This window comes from Toxorhynchites rutilus, chromosome 3 (genome assembly GCF_029784135.1).
Source record: "Toxorhynchites rutilus septentrionalis strain SRP chromosome 3, ASM2978413v1, whole genome shotgun sequence".
Classification (NCBI taxonomy): Eukaryota; Metazoa; Arthropoda; class Insecta; order Diptera; family Culicidae; genus Toxorhynchites; species Toxorhynchites rutilus.
The window spans coordinates 218,518,409-218,538,645 of NC_073746.1; the positions used below are offsets into that span (position 1 = coordinate 218,518,409).

Below are 20,237 nucleotides of genomic sequence, written 5' to 3' on the forward strand. Positions count from 1 at the left end.
ATTCGTGTGTTTGATGATGATTATACATAGTCTTTCTGAATCTATATAGCATACTAATTTATTTTTTTTCGAGCTGCCGTCACCATGTTTCATCAAATTTTTTGATCTTAAAATAGCGTTCATCGTATCGTTTCTGAGCCGATTTCGAAGCTTATTTTTATTCTGATTATATTCAGACAAAAATTGCTCGACAGTTGCCGAGGAATGAGGCATAGTGAGAACGTCCTCAAAAGATTCAAGATAAAAAAAATACTGAATGTGCATCTTACTACGGTGTATCAAGAAAATATATCAAAAAAAAAATGGATGGGTTATATCTATGATACAACCGCAAAGTTGACGTGGGACTAGCATAGCTTAGCAATCATTTGTTTGTATTGATTAAATTTTGATTGAATGAAACCATTTCCGGTTTCAATCGAATTCAACATATTTGCTTTGTGAGTAAAGAGATTGAATAAATGCCATGTAATTCATTTTGCCATGTCAATTCATGCATTGGGATAGATTATGTTCTCCGTTAAAAATAAAATTTAATGAAAGTTCTGCTATGATGCATGTGAGGTCCTTAATCCAGACAGGAATCACCCGGCGCATCAGAGCACTTATTCATTGCGTAAGTCCACACGTCTTACCTCGAGGTCGGTCCGTAATCGAAAGAGAACTATGCAACGATGTTCCAGAGCTTCTCGCCACGTTGACGTGTTTCCAGTATCAATAATAAATGCACACCATTGCTTCCTAAATGAGCTACTCTTATTGAGGGGTATATTGAGCTCACTCACAATGCCTAGGACAAAATATGTGAACGGAAGAATTATCAAACGATTATTTTATTTTACATTTCCATCTCAAGTTTGCATCTCTCAAGTGTACGTACTTCTCGAGCCGCGAATTTGCTTGATTTGATGAACTTCAGGCGCTCAGTCCAAAAGTACCCCCGGCTTGCCTGAAGCAACAACTTCAACTTATACTTTTTATATTATAGAGCCTTTAAACTTGAAAGTTCATTCGCCTCTAATCTCTGCAAGATTTTCCCAGGTTCCTAAATTTAGAAGACTATGTTAAGGAAACATATTCTAGTCTGCACAAAGGCAAGCGAGTTCGAAAGTACTCGCAGTTTGAATTTATTTGCAATGCCGGTTTTCCCAGACACCTTGGTTTAGAAGTCTGTATTAGATAAACACATTTCAGTCGAAACAAAAATACCCCAGACCTGCATGAATTTGCAATGCCAATTTCTCCACGCTCCATGGATTTGAAGTTTGTGTTAGGGAAACACATTTCAGTCGGAACAAAAAATACCCCGACTTTCATGTATTTGCAATGTCGATTTCTCCAACACTGCTTGGTTTTGAAGTCTGTGTTAGGGAACACCTTGCGGTGAGAACAAAAATCCCCATACTTTCATGTGTTTGCATTGCCGATTTCCACAAGCCTGCTTGGTTATGATGGCTGTGTTGGGGAAACCGTAAATCGGGCCAATCAAAACGAGGTAGCTAGAGCGTTTAGATAACGCTTAACATTTTACAGTTATTCAATTGTTTATCTAATGAAAAATAACATTTTATTAATTGCGATGGATGCGTAGAAATATTCCCTATCAATTGATGCAAACGTCTTTCCGATCCAGTAAGAAATGTTCGAGTTATAAGCATTCGGAATCTTTCATTTTTTCCTGCATGTTCTGTGTTTAGGTTTTCATTTTACCCCCCATATATTCCGGTTAGACGTAGTCCCACGTCAAAAAATTTCATCAAAAATTTTAGTACTAAAAAAATATTGAAATTTTGAAAAAAATTTTTTTTAGAGATTCAGTACTACTCTAATTCATATTTAAATGTGTTTCTACGGCTTTTATACATATGTGTGATTTTTTTCAGTGTTGCGCGGTACTAAAAAACATTTTTTTATATATTTGGCAATAGTACCATATATTTGAGTCCTTATATGGTACACCATATGATCTATGGTGAAAAAGGCACCTTTTCGTTTTTTTCACGTCATTCTTAACAGCTTTGAGACAACAATATGAAAAAAGAACTGAAAGTACATCTTACTTAGGTGTATCGATCAATATTTTCAAACAATTTTTTCATCAGAAAATCTAACACTAAATTAATTTTTATCTTTATTTTAAATTAAATTTTATTTTTTTTAAATTTTGACATTCAGTACTACTCTAGTTTGTATTCAAATTTCTTCCTACGTCTATTTTAGGTATATGTGATTTTTTCCGAATGTTTAGAGTGTTTTTCGCGGTACAAAAAAAAGTATATATATTTTCGAAATTTTGAAAAAATATGACTCTGAGGCCCAATTTTACTCTAATTTTTATTTAAATGCGTTCGTATGTGTTGTTTTTTCCACATGTAGCGTAATTTTTTCTTGAATTTAAAAAGAGTTGCGAGAAAAAAAAATTGTTTTTTTTGCATTTTTAATTCATTTTGAATTTAGAGACCCATTATTGCTCTAATATTTTTTAAATTTTGTTTTTCATATGTTTAAATTTTTTCGGTATATTTAGAGAATTGCGCTGTACAACTTTTTTTCTCGTATCTTAAAATATATGAGATTACATTGGATTTAGAAGGTTTACCAAATTCATCAGTATGATAGAGCTCTGTGAGAAAAAAATAAAGTCCTTGTGGAAAGACCATTCCGATTAATGAGTAGAACACCTCAAAAAATCCGATTTGCTTTTTTTTAATATTTTAATCTTACAATTGAAAACACGAATACAATAAAATAATCGAATTCAAATAAATAAAAAAAATGCAGACGATGAAGAAAATTATTTTTGTGCGCCGCAGTGCTATTGAAAATTCAAGAAAAATTACGCCACATGTAAAACAAAGACACGTACGAACGCATTTAAATAAAAAATTGAGCAGATGTGAGTCTCAAAGTTATATTTTTTTTTTCAAAATTTCGAAATGCCACAAAATCTATAACATTTTTTTGTACTGTGTATTTATTTTTTTTATTATTAGATGAGAAAATAGTTTGAAGACATTTATCAATCTAGAAAAGCCGTAGGAGCATATTTAAATATGAATTAGAGTAGTATTGAATCTGTAAATCCCAAAAAAATTTTTTTCAAAACTTCAATATTTTTTTTAGTATTAAAATTTTTGATTAATTTTTTTTTGTATTTTTTCTTGATACACCGTAGTAAGATGCACATTCAGTATTTTTTTCAAATTTTTATCTCGGATCTTTTGAGGATGGCGTGAAATAAACGAAAAAGTACGTTTTTCACTATAGATCCTATGTTAAACCACATAGGGGTTCAAATAAACCTCCAAAATTTCTTATTTAATATCCTATACAATAATTGCCATACAGCTGGTGATTTTGGTTTGGGGGCACTTTTTACTCCTTTACCCGGCCAGGCCCTCTAGAAACATTGCAGTTAGTTGAATGAGTGAACTTGACATTATTTTCACATCATATTCAACAAAATAAATAGACATGAAATTTAATAAATATCAAGAGTAATTAATAATTATTATTACATATTACTCACAAACTATAAAAACATTCAAATCGGAAACCAATATATCCGCAACTATCAAATTATCAAAAACAGTTCAATTTTTATTAGTTAAAGCCTTAAATCTCCGCGTTCCTTGATTTGCAAATGGTTCCTTCGATTACGGGTTGTTTGAAACCACGTTAAAGCCTTTTTCGACAAGGTATCATGTTGGAAAAATAAAAGATATTTTTCAGCAATGTCCCATTACGCAAGATAGGGGAAGTGGTGGCATAGTGATCATCCTAAGTAATATGCTCATTTCCGGCGTCCACATACCGCTTAAATTCCCGTTTCTCGAAGAATATTATAGTTGTTGTTCAAGATAGCAAACGGCTTTTATTATAAAAATTCAAAATAGTACATTTTTCATCATTAGAAAAAAGGTGAAAAATCGAACATTATTTTTACTTGAAGGTAAAGTGGTCACCTAGTGGGGGCAAAGTGGTCACTCACACATATCAAGATAAATTGGATAGATTTATGCGTTTTTTCACCCGAATTTGTTCAAATCACATTTGATACAATAGGCACATGTATGAAATAAGTTTGGCCTATTCACCTAGAGTTTCAATTTGAATTTTCTCATGCAAACAAATCGTAGTAGGAAACACATAACGTTTCGCATAATGAGGCTTGGTTTAGTTGGAGTGGCATATTTATCCTGGGTCAAAGCCACAATAGGATTCTCTTCAAGAGCAGAATGTGATGCGGTATATCAGCTTTAGTAAACAGAACATTGTTAGTTGTTATTCACCTTTGACCGCTTTGCCCCCAAACATCAAAATAATTTCTAAGCTAACTAATCGCTGAGATTACACAAAACGTCTATTAACCTCACCTAGAATATGTAAACAGTTGTCCAAACTGATGATTTGTCCAATATATCAGATTGAAGAAACTAAATTTCACGAGAAATTCCTTAGATACCATGCGCACAGAACTACGGCCTAATAGCTATCGAGAGAGCAATTTCTGTTTTTATTTATATGTTGACATGCGACAGCTCTACATAAGTACAGGGTGCCTCAAAAGTCATTAAATTCTTCAAACACAAGGTGACTATCAATATGGCATCTATAGTGAATAGTTATACTACCAAACAAGCATGACCAATTTGCCCCCACTATCCCTACTGTGTTTCAATGTTGCGTTGTAACCAGAACTTATGACAACCTTGGATGTACTCCTGCTTGAGCTTCTCATCTGTGCTTGGCTCTTTCCAAGGCTGTAATATATTACGGATTTATTATCCACTGAGGAATTTGCAAATATTGAAGATCCTAAAACGTCTCAGTAGAATAATTATGTAATAGGGTAAATGATCTTGGTTTGTCCAATTTGGGGTGTTTTTACGCAACTAGTAAATGCAAATCGATTTTTCTTCATGAAAATCACACATAATCGATACGAGTTTGGGTTTGTTGAAAAGCCCCAAGTCTCTAGTTGCTAATACTACCATAAGGTGTTGAAATTATTCAAATTTTTATGTTTTTTAACGATTTTCCTTAAAGAAGAATTATGATCATGGTTTGACCACCTCTGATCATGGTTTGACCACCTCTGATCATGGTTTGCCCAACTAAAAAATGATCATGGTTTGTCCGGTTTTAGAAATCTCAATTTTTGAATGAAAACATTCGAATTCACAATTAGATGTTGCATTTATCATTGCTTGAGTTTACTGTCATCATATTGATTCATTCATAATTTAGGCTTTCTTCAGAATATTGCCTTTTCTTGGGCATTTTAGAAGTGTTCACCTCAACACAATCAACACAGAAAAACCATACTTCTGCTATGCGCGAAGCACACCATAAACAAACATAAACAAACTGCAGCGCGCCAAGCGGTTGCCATAAAAATCATGTGGACAAAACAACATTATTGAATTGGACAACTCATGATCAGAATTGAGTTCATCAAAATGCGTTAATTTAATGGTTTAGCTATGTAAATCCGATACAAATGGTGAGCAAGCATGATGTTTACAATATTTATAAGTGTTGTAATCCAGAAAAGGTCTGAATACGTGCCAAATAATCATCTGGTGATCGATTAAAAGTTAGCTCGAATGAGGGGCGCATTGACACAATTAGAAGGTGTATTTTATAATCCTTTAAAACATGTGATTTCGTAAAAATATACTATCAAACTACTATAAATCATGTAAAAGGCAATTTCATTTATATGTTTCGAAACATTCGAAGGCCTTATTTGACACAGGAGCGCTGAATTAGAGCATTCAAAAAAGTGGCCAAACCATGATCATATTTTCGACTGGACAAACCAAGATCATTTGCCCTATGTTCAAGTGAGTAACATATGATAATATAACATGATCTTGAAGCTTTTGTAATAAATTCTTTTCTGCTTAAATTTTTTTTTGAAGTTTTGTCAGAAAGACCGATATTATTGATACTGTTTCAATCAAGTTGAGATCGTCACCCTGCGGCTGAAATACAAATTCAAAAATGCTGAAAATCTTGCTTAGTCTCTCTTAGACTCTTGGTGGTCAGTGAACTTCAGCGTGTAGAAGTAATCGAATAAAGATTTTGTCGTTTTTCTCATATAGCCGAGCAAATAATCGAGTGTTCAAAGAATTACTTCGAAGCTTGTTAATAGCACTTATAACATATTGTAAATACTGATGCGATTTAGGGCTTTTGCTACTGAATACTGAATGATGCACCATCAGTCACAATATTCTTACATGGAATAGCATTGTCGGTATAAAAATCATTTCATGGCCTTTCATCGATTCTCCTCTGGTATCAGTCTTCATATGTGTAGCAAAAATCATTTCTTGGCACATATTTTCATCTTTAATGTATCGAACATACCTTAATAACAGAACTGGGTACTACAGATTTTCTCGTCCAGCTGAAGTGAAAAACGTACTTTTTCGTTTATTTCACTCCATCCTCAATAGATCCTATATAAAAAATTGAAAAAAATACTGAATGTACATCTTACCACGGTGTATTAAGAAAAATTATCAAAAAAAAATTCATCAAAAATTTTAGTACTAAAAAAAATATTTAAATTCTGAAAATTTTTTTTTTGGGATTTAGAGATTCAGTACTACTCTAATTCATATTTAAATGTGCTCTTACGGCTGTGAACCACTGCGTTCATTATTTTGAATTATTGTGGTATATGTACATCCCTTTTCTATACTACACTTCTAGCTTATCTACTACTTATTGATGAAGGAGTAGACTGAAAGCTATAGCGAGATCGGTGAAAATCAGGAATAATCTGTTTGATAAAATTTATAATCCTGATCGGCGACGCAGACCAAATTTTATCAAGGTGTTGAAGTCTGCGTCTAGCTAGAGCTCCGCAGTTACAGAGCAAATGTTCCGAGGTTTCGCTTTCGGCATTACAAAAGCGACAAATATCATCCTATGTTTTTAAGATGGTATTTACTCGGCCCTGTGTCCTGTTACAAGACCAGTGAATATGCTGAAGTCTTTCTTATTAAGGCTTAGCAGCTGATGAGTAATTTCAATACTCGGCGCAATATTTTTTTTCGCCTGTTTAAATTTCGCAACCATGCAATTGGCTGTCACTTCCCGGTCTTCCCATTTTTTCAGCTCACTTTTCAAAACACAGTCAGAATGTCCACAGAATGGTTCCGGACCAGTGAATGGTGAGTTTGAGCCGTTCCTGGCAAGACTTTAGTAATTATTGATTGTGTTAGTTTTACATAGTTTTCTCGGTTAAAGATAGAGGGCGCTATATTTTCTATAATTATATTTTTTATTATTGGTTTTTTTCAAAGCTGAGGTTGTTTTACATAATATATCCAGCAATCAAAGATGTGTCTTCTTTCGTCTTTGAGTTATGGTTTTTCAAATTAAACTTGTTTTCAGTCTACATTCAATAAAGTCTGCTTCATTTAATATTGGAACAAATTCTTTGGCTCATTGTGGCGCTCCTAGTGGACGGATTTGGAAACTTTTTTCACCCACGTGTCGGGAAATTCATTACCTTTCACCATGTATTTATGTCATAACACCAAACGATAGCATTTTGTAAACAACCGCCATGGAAGCCGAACGGAGAGATAAAATTGTGCACAGTTTTCTTGAAAATCCATTGTTGTCGGCATCTAAGCTAGCTAAACAGCTTAAAATGCCCAGAAATACCGTATGGCGTGTTATCAAGCAGTACAAGGAAACATTGACGACGGCTCGGAAGCCGCATTCGATGCGTCGGAGTGGAACTGTCGACCGGAAACTGCGTGGGAAAGTCATCAAGGCCGTCAAGAGGAATCCCAATCTTTCAGACCGCGATTTGGCCAATAAGTTCCAGGCCGCTCACAGTACGGTGCGACGAATTCGTCTCCGGGAAGGAATAAGGTCATTCCGAGCCAGCAAACAGCCAAATCGGACGCTGAAGCAGAACAATGTGGCCAGAATCCGTGCTCGAAAGCTGTACGACCAAGTGCTGACCAAGTTCGACGGATGTATTCTGATGGACGATGAGACCTACGTGAAGGTGGACTTTGGGCAAATCCCAGGTCAAAAATTTTATTTGGCGACGGCTCGGGGGGATGTACCTGCAAAATTTAAGTTCGTGTTTGCGGATAAATTCGCCCGCAAGTACATGATTTGGCAGGGGATATGCAGTTGTGGACAGAAAACCAAAGTCTTTCTCACTGACAAGACAATGACATCAGAAGTCTACAAAAAAGAGTGCCTACAGAAACGGATTCTGCCGTTTATTCGTGCCCACGACCGTCCAGTAATGTTATGGCCGGACCTCGCAAGCTGCCATTACAGCAAAACGGTTAAGGAAAGGTACGCAACGAACGGGGTCAGCGTAATACCGAAGGACCTCAACCCCCCAAACTGCCCCCAGTTCCGGCCGATAGAGAAATACTGGGCAATCACGAAGCGGAGGCTTAAGGCAAAGGGAAAACTTGTTAGGAACATGACTCAAATGAAGAACTGGTGGAATCAAATCGCCAAAACGGTGGACGAAAAGGGTGTGCGCCGCCTAATGTGCCGTATTACGGGAAAAGTACGAGAATTTCTTCGAAACAGCAATGAATAATTTTTTTAATTTTTTTCTATGAAAGAGTAAAGAAAATGTTACATTTGTATGAAAAACAAATTATGAATTCGTTAATAAATGACTGAACTACACGCAATTGTTTGTGTTCTAATATTAAATGTAGCAGACTTTATTCCTATGCAACTAGACTAGATATATGCGACTAGAATCCAATATTTTCGTAAGTCTAATGTTTTTTTCAAAAAAATAGCTCATTGGCTTAAGTCTCATATGTTGATAATCTGAATCGATCCAGTAGTTCGAAAGTTATGAAATTTTGAAAAAATCATTTTTGGATTTTTCGGACCATCGGTTTGTAGCATACCATCAATTACACCTTTCACATATGAATCCAAACTCTTATCCCAAACTAAATTTATCCCGAAATTGCATTCCATCCATGCGTAAGCAAACGAGTATTGCTTACCGCGTTTTAATATTTGCCCTCAACCATTTTTACGATGAGTAATTTAGTCATAAAACCCAAAGCGTCAGTAAGCTTCAAATAAATCAATTCCCATATGACTAACTCACCAATACCCCTTTTCCATATTTTCCAAATAAACCCATTGAAAACTAGTTCGTTAAAACTAGTTCGTTAAAACTAGCTCACACTTTCAACATATTCTTTATTACCGCATAAAAACTTCACGATCACGCCCGCGGTTAAGTGCATGATTATGTCATCCGCGCGCGCCCCGTTGTTCTTATGTTTTCTTTCCTTTGAAACATGTGCTTTGTGACGATGACACATTGCACTAGCTCTTGATTCTTCGCGCCCGCTTGGGAGCGCAAGTAAATATTATTTTATTATTGACCCCGTTCACAGCGACCGATTGTACTCGATCGCTGAATGAATTTGTTTATGTTTCTTTCTCGCGATTTCCTCGATGACTAGCATTAAGAGTTTATAAACTTTGTAATTAGAGTTAAGCGTATAGTATAAAAGAACTTTGTAATTAATAAGTGACGATCAGTCTGGATCAGTCTGGAGATGCATCCAGACTGTGAGACTCGAAATAAATTAGTACGAAAAAAAATTAGGACGAAAGGTTGACTTTGAAAAATCATAACTTTAAAACGACAAAAATCACATCTCTGATGTGCCTTTAGTCCAAAGTCACGAAAACATCAAAAATAAAAAATGACGAAAACAAAATCCAATTTCTTGAAATTGCAATATTTTTCTAAGAAATGCGAACTAATTTTCTTTAATTTGATATGTCGATCATCCGAATCGGTTCAGTAGTTCAAGAGTTATGAATTTTCGGAAAAAGTCATTTTTGGGAAAAAATCGAAAAAATAGAATTTTCGGACCACCCTAAAATGGAAATGAGGTTTAATATTTTGCGATAAAGTACAAACATTCCACTTTTCACGACAATCTGAGAACCACTATATAGGTTTGACATGGAATGGCTGTATACATATCTCAATTTGACGTGTGGACGAGTACATGCAACAATACTTATTATACTATGAGTAAAAAATTAAAATATGTATAATTGAGGTTCACAATAATTCAGAAAATTCAGAAAATATTCTAGTATTCCATTTTCCAATACTCGAACTAAGTAACTGAAATTTTTAAAACCTCTTCGCACTCTGACTTCATAATGATATTCGTTCTTTCTATTGTTGCTTCTCGACAACAGTTGTTTATTGCTTGTTTCATTTGAGATAACGATATCAGATAACGAAGATAACGGATCAAAGTATAGTCGGTACCAGGGCTCGGCATAGTCATTGTCAACTTAGGATAGTCAGCTGACTATCTGACTGACTACATCTGTATTCAGTCGGAAATGACTTTTGACTTCTTTACGAAGTTTCTTCGCCAAAACGACTAAACAGTCAGTCGGGCGTTTAGTCGCTGTCCCCCTCTACCGACTCGACTATATCATTTCATTCTTCCCAGTCAAATTGTATTCATTGCATTTTGAAGTGCCTTCCCCCAAAACGAATTCGTTCCTCTCTCTCTCTTCCGTGTTTCATTATAAATGCGATAAAAAAATGAAAAGGACGCAAACATGTTGCATCACATTCATTACGCAAGTCTGTTTCGAAGAAGAAGAAGAATACCGCTGTATTCCTGATGGTCCGCTGGACGAATGAACTTGACAAATTCAGCTTATTGGCGACATCCCGGACCGAACTTCTCGGATCACGTCTAAACTGCTTAACTACGCGCTTGTGATCTTTTTCACTGACGGAGCATCCATTTTTGCCGTTCTTCACCTTCCGGTCGATGGTTAGGTTCTCGAAGTATCGTTTTGGTACTCTGCTGACCGTGGATTGGACGATTCCCAGCATCTTACCGATGTCCCAATGTGACAACTCCGGATTCTCGAAATGAGTGCGCAGGATTGATTCACGACGCTCTTTTTCGTTCGACGACATTTTTCCAAATTTACGAAAAATTGACAGTGAAGCATGGCCAACGTGATCTATACACTCTTATCTGATTATAAGCGAAAGCTGAAGATATAATTCCTAAAAATTAAATTTCTACAGTGTTTTTTCCGTGATGCAATTTGATGTGACACACCCTTTAAGTGATGAGTTTTAATTCCATCTTTTGGCAAGACGTGAAAAGAGGTTCAATCAGCTTCCCTTTGATTTCACTTACCAATTAGTCAGCCACAAATGAATGAGGAATATATTTACATTATAAAAGATTCAAAAATCACGAAATAGCATTCTGTAGAGCTTGATAAACAGAAAGAGGTGAATCATTGCGCCGAGTCTCTGTCTGCCAGATGATGATGGGATCATTGAGTTGTTGACTCATTGCATACTTTGCCCTACCAATTCGCTCTACTCCAGTAATTTAATGTTTATGTACACCTGCGAAAGATCCCTGTCGAAAGGACGAATCGCGCGGACCGGTATATTGGAGAAGTGTGTAATACGCACTTCCTAAGCAAGAATGGATTTATCTTGACCGTGCTCTTTAAAATTAAGGTAACAACTACGTCAGTACGTAGATTAGTTAATCCTCAGTCATCTGTAATCGTTCTGTATTTTAGATACTGAATAACAAAAGTGCTACGAATTTCATTGGGAAGGCGCCCAAATTTTATATTTTCCAATCATACGGTGTTAAATGGCCCAGCAGAAGTATAATATGCTCATAAGCTATTTCTCTCAGAGAATATAAAGCTCAGAGAAACAGCTGGTATGAATGAGAGATTTCTCGCGTAATTTTTGAAAATGTCCTATATAACATTCACATCAATTCGAGAAAAACGAAGTTGACGATCGGAATATTGTTCCGCGAGTTGTTTCAAAAGAAATAAATCTTTATCACTTCTTTTACCTCTAGCAGTCAATAATAACTCTAAAAAACCAATCGTTACTCTTGTTATATGATTTTAGTTTGAAGTTAAAGCATCCGAACGAAAAAGGTTACATTGGACGTTTTGACTGACCGCTTTTTACATTGGATAAAAAACGTTGCAGGATGAGAATTTGAGAATAACTACTGAACGACGATCCAAATTCTGTCACTTCGTGCTAAAAGCAGATCATTATTGTTATCACTCGTTGCATTGAACTAAAAACGATATCAACGATAAAAACTCAAAATGACCGAAGTGTGACTTCATGTTGTTTTGATTGCTTTGTTATTTCGGACGTATCGAGCGTCAGAGGAAAATGGTATCCGAAGTAACAGTCGCGTGCTTGAAATTTGAATCTGTACATTGGATATTTTTTGTATCGGCGATAAAAAGGTGGAAAGGGTAGATACTCGAACGATTGTTTTCTCAATGCATTCAATGATTGAGAACTAATAGTGTGCATCCATTAACTCGATTTGTTTACTTTTGTTACTTAGGACCTATTCAAAAGTAACGCGAGATAAAATTTTGTGAAAATATACTGAGGACATTTCAAAGTATGTGAAAACAATTGTTTGAGTGATTTATCGAACATGGTTTAGAAATATCGTGATGGTTTGCTCATTTTTGTTCATTATGATTACATTTGAAGACATTTATTCGTGTCTTGCAGAGATATTTGAAAAAAACATCTGGCATCCCTCACATATAAGCTAATTCTCTCGTGAGATTGTTATCTGGCCAAAAGCGAGCAAATTGCCCCGATCGAGGGTATACCATACTGCCCGATGGTGAGCTGATACGGAAAATATCTAATTGGGAAGGAAATGAATACTTTCTCTCTTACTGTTTTCTTCATCTGAAATATCCAGTGGGAACTCGACTCAATGAATATGACTCACAGTTATCGCCTCTGAATCGGTTGCAACAACAAAAACCTTATAGAAATGATGTAGAAAATTACATCGAAAATCTCTTCCAAATAAAATTATTTTTCTTATTTTTTAATGTAGGGGAGAGGGGGCGCATTCGGACACTTTTTTTTCCTTGATTTTTAATATTTTTTGTAAACTTAAAAAAAAATCCTGAATTCATCCTGGTTGTCATTTGAACATCAATGTATCATATAAGCGTGTTAGAGGTGTGCGTTGATGCGATTACGAATGGTTTATTCGAATTTTTGAAAATTGTCTTTTTGTCCGAATGTGCCCCATGTGTGTGGCAGTTTCGGATAGTCCTGGGGCACTTTCGGACAACGCAAAAAAAAATTAAAATTTTATGTTTTTCAACAATTACTTCCGTTTCCTCTTAATTCCAGCATATTCTGCATTTTCCTGTTTATCAGTATTTGTCTGAAACGAAACTGTTTGCTATCAAAGTCAGTAAAAATTCGTGATTTTGCTTTCTTCCGTTTTCGAGTTGTGGTTTTCCGCGGTGAAGTTCTTGGTAAAGGTTCAACATTTTCCGGGGACAAAGTTGCCAAAGGCGAAAGATTATATAGCCAAAAATAGGTAGCCGTGACCCTGATCTTCTGCTTCATCTATACCTGTTCCTCAGAAACGCCGATGTCAACGTTCAATGATGTTTCTTTCGTTATGTGCCTGTTTCATATCCCTCCTATCTGATCTATAAACTTTTACTTAGTCGCGGCAATACATACACATACTCTTTACAGATACACAGGTCGAAGATTGTGCAGTCCACTGACCATTCAACAAGAGCCAAAGGTTGTACCGCTCATGACAACTCTACACGAGCTGAAGATTGTACCGCCCAGTGACCATTCTACCCTGGATTCCTCGAGTCAAGAGAGATGCACCACAATTGATATGAGGTACAGACTAGGGGGGCGTCGCTGATTAATGGTCAGTTGCACCCCAATAGGAAGTATCCCGTGTCGGCCACACATACAGAGCAGTGGAAACTGCAACCTCCCAATTATGAGAATCTTTGTAATACTGACCTCGAGCCAACCGCGAGTAATCGGTTACATATTACTAACTTAGCCGTAAGACAAAAATTGTCAAAATATTGAACTCCCGGCCCCATCAGGCTAACGCCATATGTGCCTTAATAAAATATATATTTTGGAAAAAAAAAGTTGCCAAAGTAAAATCTATCTGTGCTGCAGACGTAATGTTTTGCAGCATTGTTGTATTACCCGATGAGTCAGTTACTACCTCCGCTCCAGTAGGTGAAATCATTTGAGCATTCAAAGTTCTTGTCCGAAAAAACCTTTCTTGAAAATGGATAGCAACCTGTCATTTTGAATCCAGCTAGGATATTACTCAGATTGGAAGAAGCATTATAAGCCGATGCAACTGTACCTGTAAGGTCGTGTATAGAAATTGTTTTTCCAGGATGGTTGAGAAGCAAATCGTTCTGGGAAACTGAGAGCTTTTGCTTGAAAAGGCCCATAACTGAAACATCCAGCGGTTGTAAGCGATTTGTGACATAAGGTGGAAAAGATACATGATTTGTGCAATTCTCTCGGCAAAATTTAATTGTTTCCGAAGTACAATGACTTTTTGATTGATTTTTGATTTTTTGAAATTGATTTGTTTATGTTGCTTTTTGCTACCTTTTTCAAATGTTCCAGAAAAATGAGAAACAGTTTTCCCGTTATGCAACCGTTAGTTGGGAAATTAGCAAAGACAATGGACCCATTTGGACCACCTGTGAGCTAGAATCATGAAAACGTTCTATTCGAATCTAGTTCGATAGCTCTTTCCATCTTATCTTCGTTGATGCTGGTTCTATTGGTTTTCTTTTTGTAGCTTCGAACCATCATTAGGTCTGAGAATCAGACTAAATTGATGTTTGTTAGTAAACAACAATCAGACACAAATTTTATGAGGTATTAAACAGTGTCCGAATGTGCCCCGTGAACGATGTCCGAATGTGCCCCACCACCATCCGAAGGCAAATCATAATTTTATCTAATGATTAGGCCTTTATTTCCCCGTTGCATGCACGTTTTTTTCATTTCATATTAGTTACTAACTGAGGTGGTGTACTTAAATTTTTAAATCCTTCACAAAGGAATTAGGGAAATACTTACAACTTCAAGCTCAAAAGTTTGGAAACGTGTATGAAAAAGGGCACTGTGTTGTTTTCGTAAGTAAAAAACGATCAGGAGATGTCAAACCATATGACAGCTGTTGGTGGGAGGGCTGTTAACTTACTTCTATTTTTAATTTGGTTGAAAATTGTACCACTTAATTTTTACAAGCGTTGTCCGAAACTGCCCCCGTCCGAAACTACCCCCCATTCCCCTATGTTACAAATGTAAAACTTTAATGGTAGGATTCTATCATTGACTAGCATGATTGTCTATAACCTTTGCATTTCTATTCTTGCTGGTTTACGAGAAAAACAGGCGGATCAAATTGCCCGGCAGGCGCGTTTTAGACACATCTCCTCTACTTTGGCCACCCATCTTTTTTTACCTCCTCGTTCCATGTAGTTGAGCGCAACGGAACGCGTTATTTGCAGCAGCCGTCCGTGCTTTATCGTTGGAATAATTTTATTTGTCAAACCTAATTCATTTGCATGAAGCTGAAAAGAAGTCACCTAGCTGCACTCCATGACGATAGAGCAAATGACGAATCCAAATAAGTTGCCCAACGGATAGAATGGGAGGAGTGACGGAAAAAAGCCGAGAATTAAGCATTAGGATGCAGTTTATTACCGTTTTTGGACGTAAGAAGGGAATTATTTTGTCGTTCATCGCTATCTGTGGCGATATAATTTTTCTCTGTCCTAGTCAGCAAAAACGTTATCTACATTACCCAATAGGGACAACTAATTTCAAGCATTTAAATAATTGGTATGTGGGATTTATGGGCTGCAGAAGGAGGGGGCGAATTGTGTCCGATAAAATGGGTAGCGAAATAAAAACAGTCTTTGATCTTGCATTCCAACTGTTTTCCATCGATTGATGAACAAATAAATGCCTACACAAAAGTCAAAGTAAACAATTTGATGATTGATTTGATTCGTTTGCTTTTGAAATGCCTCGTTAGTTCTAGTTACATTAATGAATAGAGTATCAAATGAACTGAAAATGTTATATTACTGCTTTGTAACATTGACATTGCAACATCAGTATCGACAATGTAACATAATCCTAGGATTATTCATTACTTGTTTGCTCTTGCCATTAATTTAAATTTTGTGGACGTTACGGAGTGACTTGGAATCCAAATTCTTCAGATGTCCTCCGTACTGAAATATCGCAATAGATTAATATTTGAATGTATGATGCCGTAAAAAGAAGCATAACTTGGTTTACGACGCGATTTAAATCAAACGAAATGGTCGTCGTGAGATACACAAGGGACGCCTTTTTTACCCCATCATTGCTGTTCGCTCTTCTACGTGCCAGAGACAATAAAATATATTTACTTTTGTCTGGATGCGACCCGCTGGACGTTGGCCGTTTTGAGTTTCCTTCTGGTTTCGCTGGGCCCCGTCTGGGGACAAATATTCCACCATGCTTCAACAGCAATCAAGTAATCTGTCAGGCATAATAAAGATTAAATATTTTTCCCACTCTCCAGTTTTCATCACCGAATCGGAATAAAATCCTCTTTTTCACTGACAACGGTTCCACAGGGTGAATCATTGTGGTTTTACCATTTGGAGTATAACGTGCCCAAACGCGAGGGTCTTGTACCTTGTACTTTTGACAGTTCGTTTCGCAGAAAAAAAAATCGGCTTACCGCTGAAGTACAAAGATGCTACGGGTTCGAGCGTTGGTTATCCTTTAATGCCATATAGGCCGCTGGCGAACATTGCGGCTCCCCCTCGCAGGATGGGTTTTGTTCGACGATCGAGCATAACGGGAAATGAATTTATTGTTTTAGCTGCTTAACGAAGCAAACGAGCAGATTTGCGGTAAATCTCAGTATATAATGATTTATTAAAAGGAAATATGGAGAGGAGCCGTGGGGAGTTTTTTTCGTTCATGTTTCCCTTAATAAAGATGAACGTTATACGAGATTTGTTTCTATAAAAGAAGGAATATAGTAGAATATAGTTCTCACTGACACTGGAGTTCATTGACCTCAATTGACCAAATTGTCGACTTTACTATTATGGCGGTAGAATCTAGCCAATTTGTGACATTTTCTTAGTCGTATAATGCAACGCAACAAAAAAATTTAAGAATAACAAAAATTCACTGCGATCCGATTTAACCTGGAATTATTTTTCTCTTTTCAGTGGAAGCATACAATGGCACCCATTTGCACCTGCCAAAGCTGGAGCGAAGACAAATGGGGGCATATCTCTGCATAGCTTCGAACGACGTTCCTCCAGCCGTTAGTAAACGAGTTTCGCTCAGCGTGCACTGTGAGTATAAATTTATATTTGGATTTATTTGTAGAAGAGATATTCTTCGATTCGTTACCTACCTCTCGCGTGTCTTACTACAGTTATGGCAAGAATTATTGATTTCAATGGCGTTCAGAAAGCTTCGGTCGGATTGTTTCCTAATGTGATTCGGAGACCACTTTCGGGTTCCGCTCAGTTTACTGGTGACAATAAAAGTCTAATAGAAACCACCTACCAGACTGTAATCTCTCAATCACTAAGCCACTCAAATCAAGTTATGAATGATATACTTTACTACAAATCGATATTTATTACATTACATTTAAGTTTTTTCGGTGCATGAAAATAATCAATTGTTGATTAAATTATACACCAGCAACTTTTCATCTACAATATTGGAGAAAACAAATTTTACCAATGAGGCACAATCATAGTTTCATAATAGACATAGCATAGACTGTTTTTTAGAGTCTTAGGATAAGTAAAGCTTTGTTGCGCTTTTCATCCAGCACAGGGCTCCCAGTTGTCGATTCTGGAAACTTTGACAGCAGTTTGTTTACACATTTCTCCACTTGAAATCCTGTGCAAATAATTTGAAAACCGACCGTTGAAACCATTGAAAAACATTTGAAGACATGTGGGTTAAAACTCCGAAACATATATTTTTACCATAATGATGAATTTGGAAAAGTTGTTGAAAATTATAAGCGAATTCATATTTCATAATAATTTCATGAATATAACGGTAGAACACGACAAACATATTAAAAACGCTTGTTTACTAATAGGAGTACCGGTAAGTTTCTTCGTTTATTTTCAAAAATTAATGCTTTATTTTACAAAAATGGTTACAAATTTAATATTCAAAGTATTGCCCATCACTAGTCACAACTTTTTCTCATCTTTCTGGCAATTGACGGATCCCTTTGCTGAAATAATCGGCCGGTTTGTCGGCTAACCACGAATCGATTCAATTTTTGACTACATCAAAATTGGAGAAGTGCTGGTCAACCAGGCCATGTTGCATCAATCGAACAAGGTAGTAATCGGACGGAGCAATGTCTCGAGAATACGGCGGGTGGGATTGGACCTCCCATTTCAGCGCTTCCAAGTATATTTTGACCGATTTTGCGACATGAGGCCGAGCATTGTCGTGCTGCAAAATAACTTTACGTGTCTTTGCTCGTATTGCGGCCGTTTTTCCTTCAGTGGATGGTTCAAACACATCAATTGTAGTCGGTACAGGTCCCCTGCAATGGTTTAAATCATAGTACACCATACCCAGCTGATCCCACCAAAAAGACAGTATAACCATTTGGCCGTGAATATTCCGCGCGGCCATCGATGTTCATGCATGACCAGGGTATCCATACGTTGCCCTACGTTTAGGATTGTCGCAATGGACACACTTTTCATCGCCTTTTCAACGCCAGTGGCACTTTTTTTATGCGTTCGACGTCTCGTGGCTTCAATTCATACGGCACCCAATGTCCTATCTTTCGGATCATTCCCATTGCTTTTGAACGATCGGATATGGTTTGCTGAGCTACTCCAAGTGTATCTGCAAGTTCTCGTTGCGTTTGTGACGGATCTTGATCTTGATAAAGCCTCCAATTCTTCATCTTCAAACTTTGTTGGCGGTCCGAAACGTTCTTCGTCTTCCAAGTCAAAATTACCACTTTTAAACAGTTCTAACCACGTCTGACATGTTCGCTCAGTTGGAGTATAGTCACCACAAACTTCCACCAAAATGCGATGACTTTCCGCAGCTTTTTTCTTCATATTGTAGTAATGAAGTAACACTCCCCGCAAAAACACATAAGTAGCTTTCAAAAGAATGTCTGGAAATTTGATTCACTGGAATGATAATCAAGTCATCTGTCGCCATCTGTTGTAAAACCGAAAAAAATTACCGGTACACCTAATATAAAAAAGACAATTTGAATTTTATACATGACTTCTATTATACTAGCTGACCCGGCAAACTTCGTCCCGCCCAAAATATATTATTCCTTATCACATCTACGTTTTCTTACTAAGCGCACGTTCATGGGTCCAATCGCAGAACTGTTCATCGATTGATCTTCTAATCTACCCTTTAAAATTACCTTTAACTATAAAATCCCCAGTACTTCTACCAAAACTCGTCATTAAAATATCAGATTATTTTCTGACACAATTCTCGTTCAAGATTTTTAAACCACTTGCAAATAAATGTTTCTCCGTTACATAGAATAAATGTTTGATACAGAACATATGATAGAACGAAGACAGCCCTAAATCGGACAATATCTTTCTCGAGTTTTGTTCTTATCAACACATTCGGCGATCCATTTTTATTTATATAGATAGAAGAAGATATAGGAGTGCGTTATATCACATTAAAAACCATTTCTACATTCGAACAAAAATCTATTTCGTTAGCGCAAACATCAAATGGAAGAAGTTTTTGTTTCATTTGTATGGCAGACTCCTTGCCCTTAGAGAGGGGGTAGGCTAGGGTAGCAATGGATGTATGGAAAAAATTTCATCGTCGAATTTCAACAACCGACCATGTACATTTTGTCTATAGGCCCAAAAAAGTTCTGATTTTTTGGCCACTCAGACTAAGTCCCAAAAGGTAAATTTTTTTTTTTCGAGATGACACCAGATCTCGACGTTTCATGCATTTTTAAGTCATTTGGCATCGAAAAAGAAAGTTTCGTTTTTCCAAATTTCCTTTATTCCCCCTTTGGAAGACTTTCGAGGATGAAAAAATCTAAACTTTGAACGCTTTGAGGCACCCCTAAATCATGTCCGATTGAGCTGAAACTTTGCACAGAACATTTTTTGGGGCCAACAAACACAATGTACATGATCGGTTTTTGAATTTTGACACGACCATTTTCGCTGCCACCCTAGGGTAGGTGTGTCGAACCACCATAGAAACATTTTATTGCTCCCTAAAACCTTCATATGCA

The 20,237-nt window shown here is 36.6% G+C and overlaps 1 protein-coding gene across 8 annotated transcripts in view; it reads left to right on the forward strand.

Moving 5' to 3' along the window:
• LOC129775114 (lachesin-like) overlaps positions 1 to 20,237 on the forward strand; it is a 277,293-nt gene that overhangs the window by 200,188 nt on the left and 56,868 nt on the right. For all 8 annotated transcript variants that reach the window (XM_055779393.1, XM_055779395.1, XM_055779394.1 and 5 more), the window contains one exon: positions 17,167 to 17,295. In XM_055779393.1, coding sequence (XP_055635368.1) covers positions 17,167 to 17,295 — 129 coding nt within the window. The remainder of the gene's footprint in view (positions 1 to 17,166; positions 17,296 to 20,237) is intronic.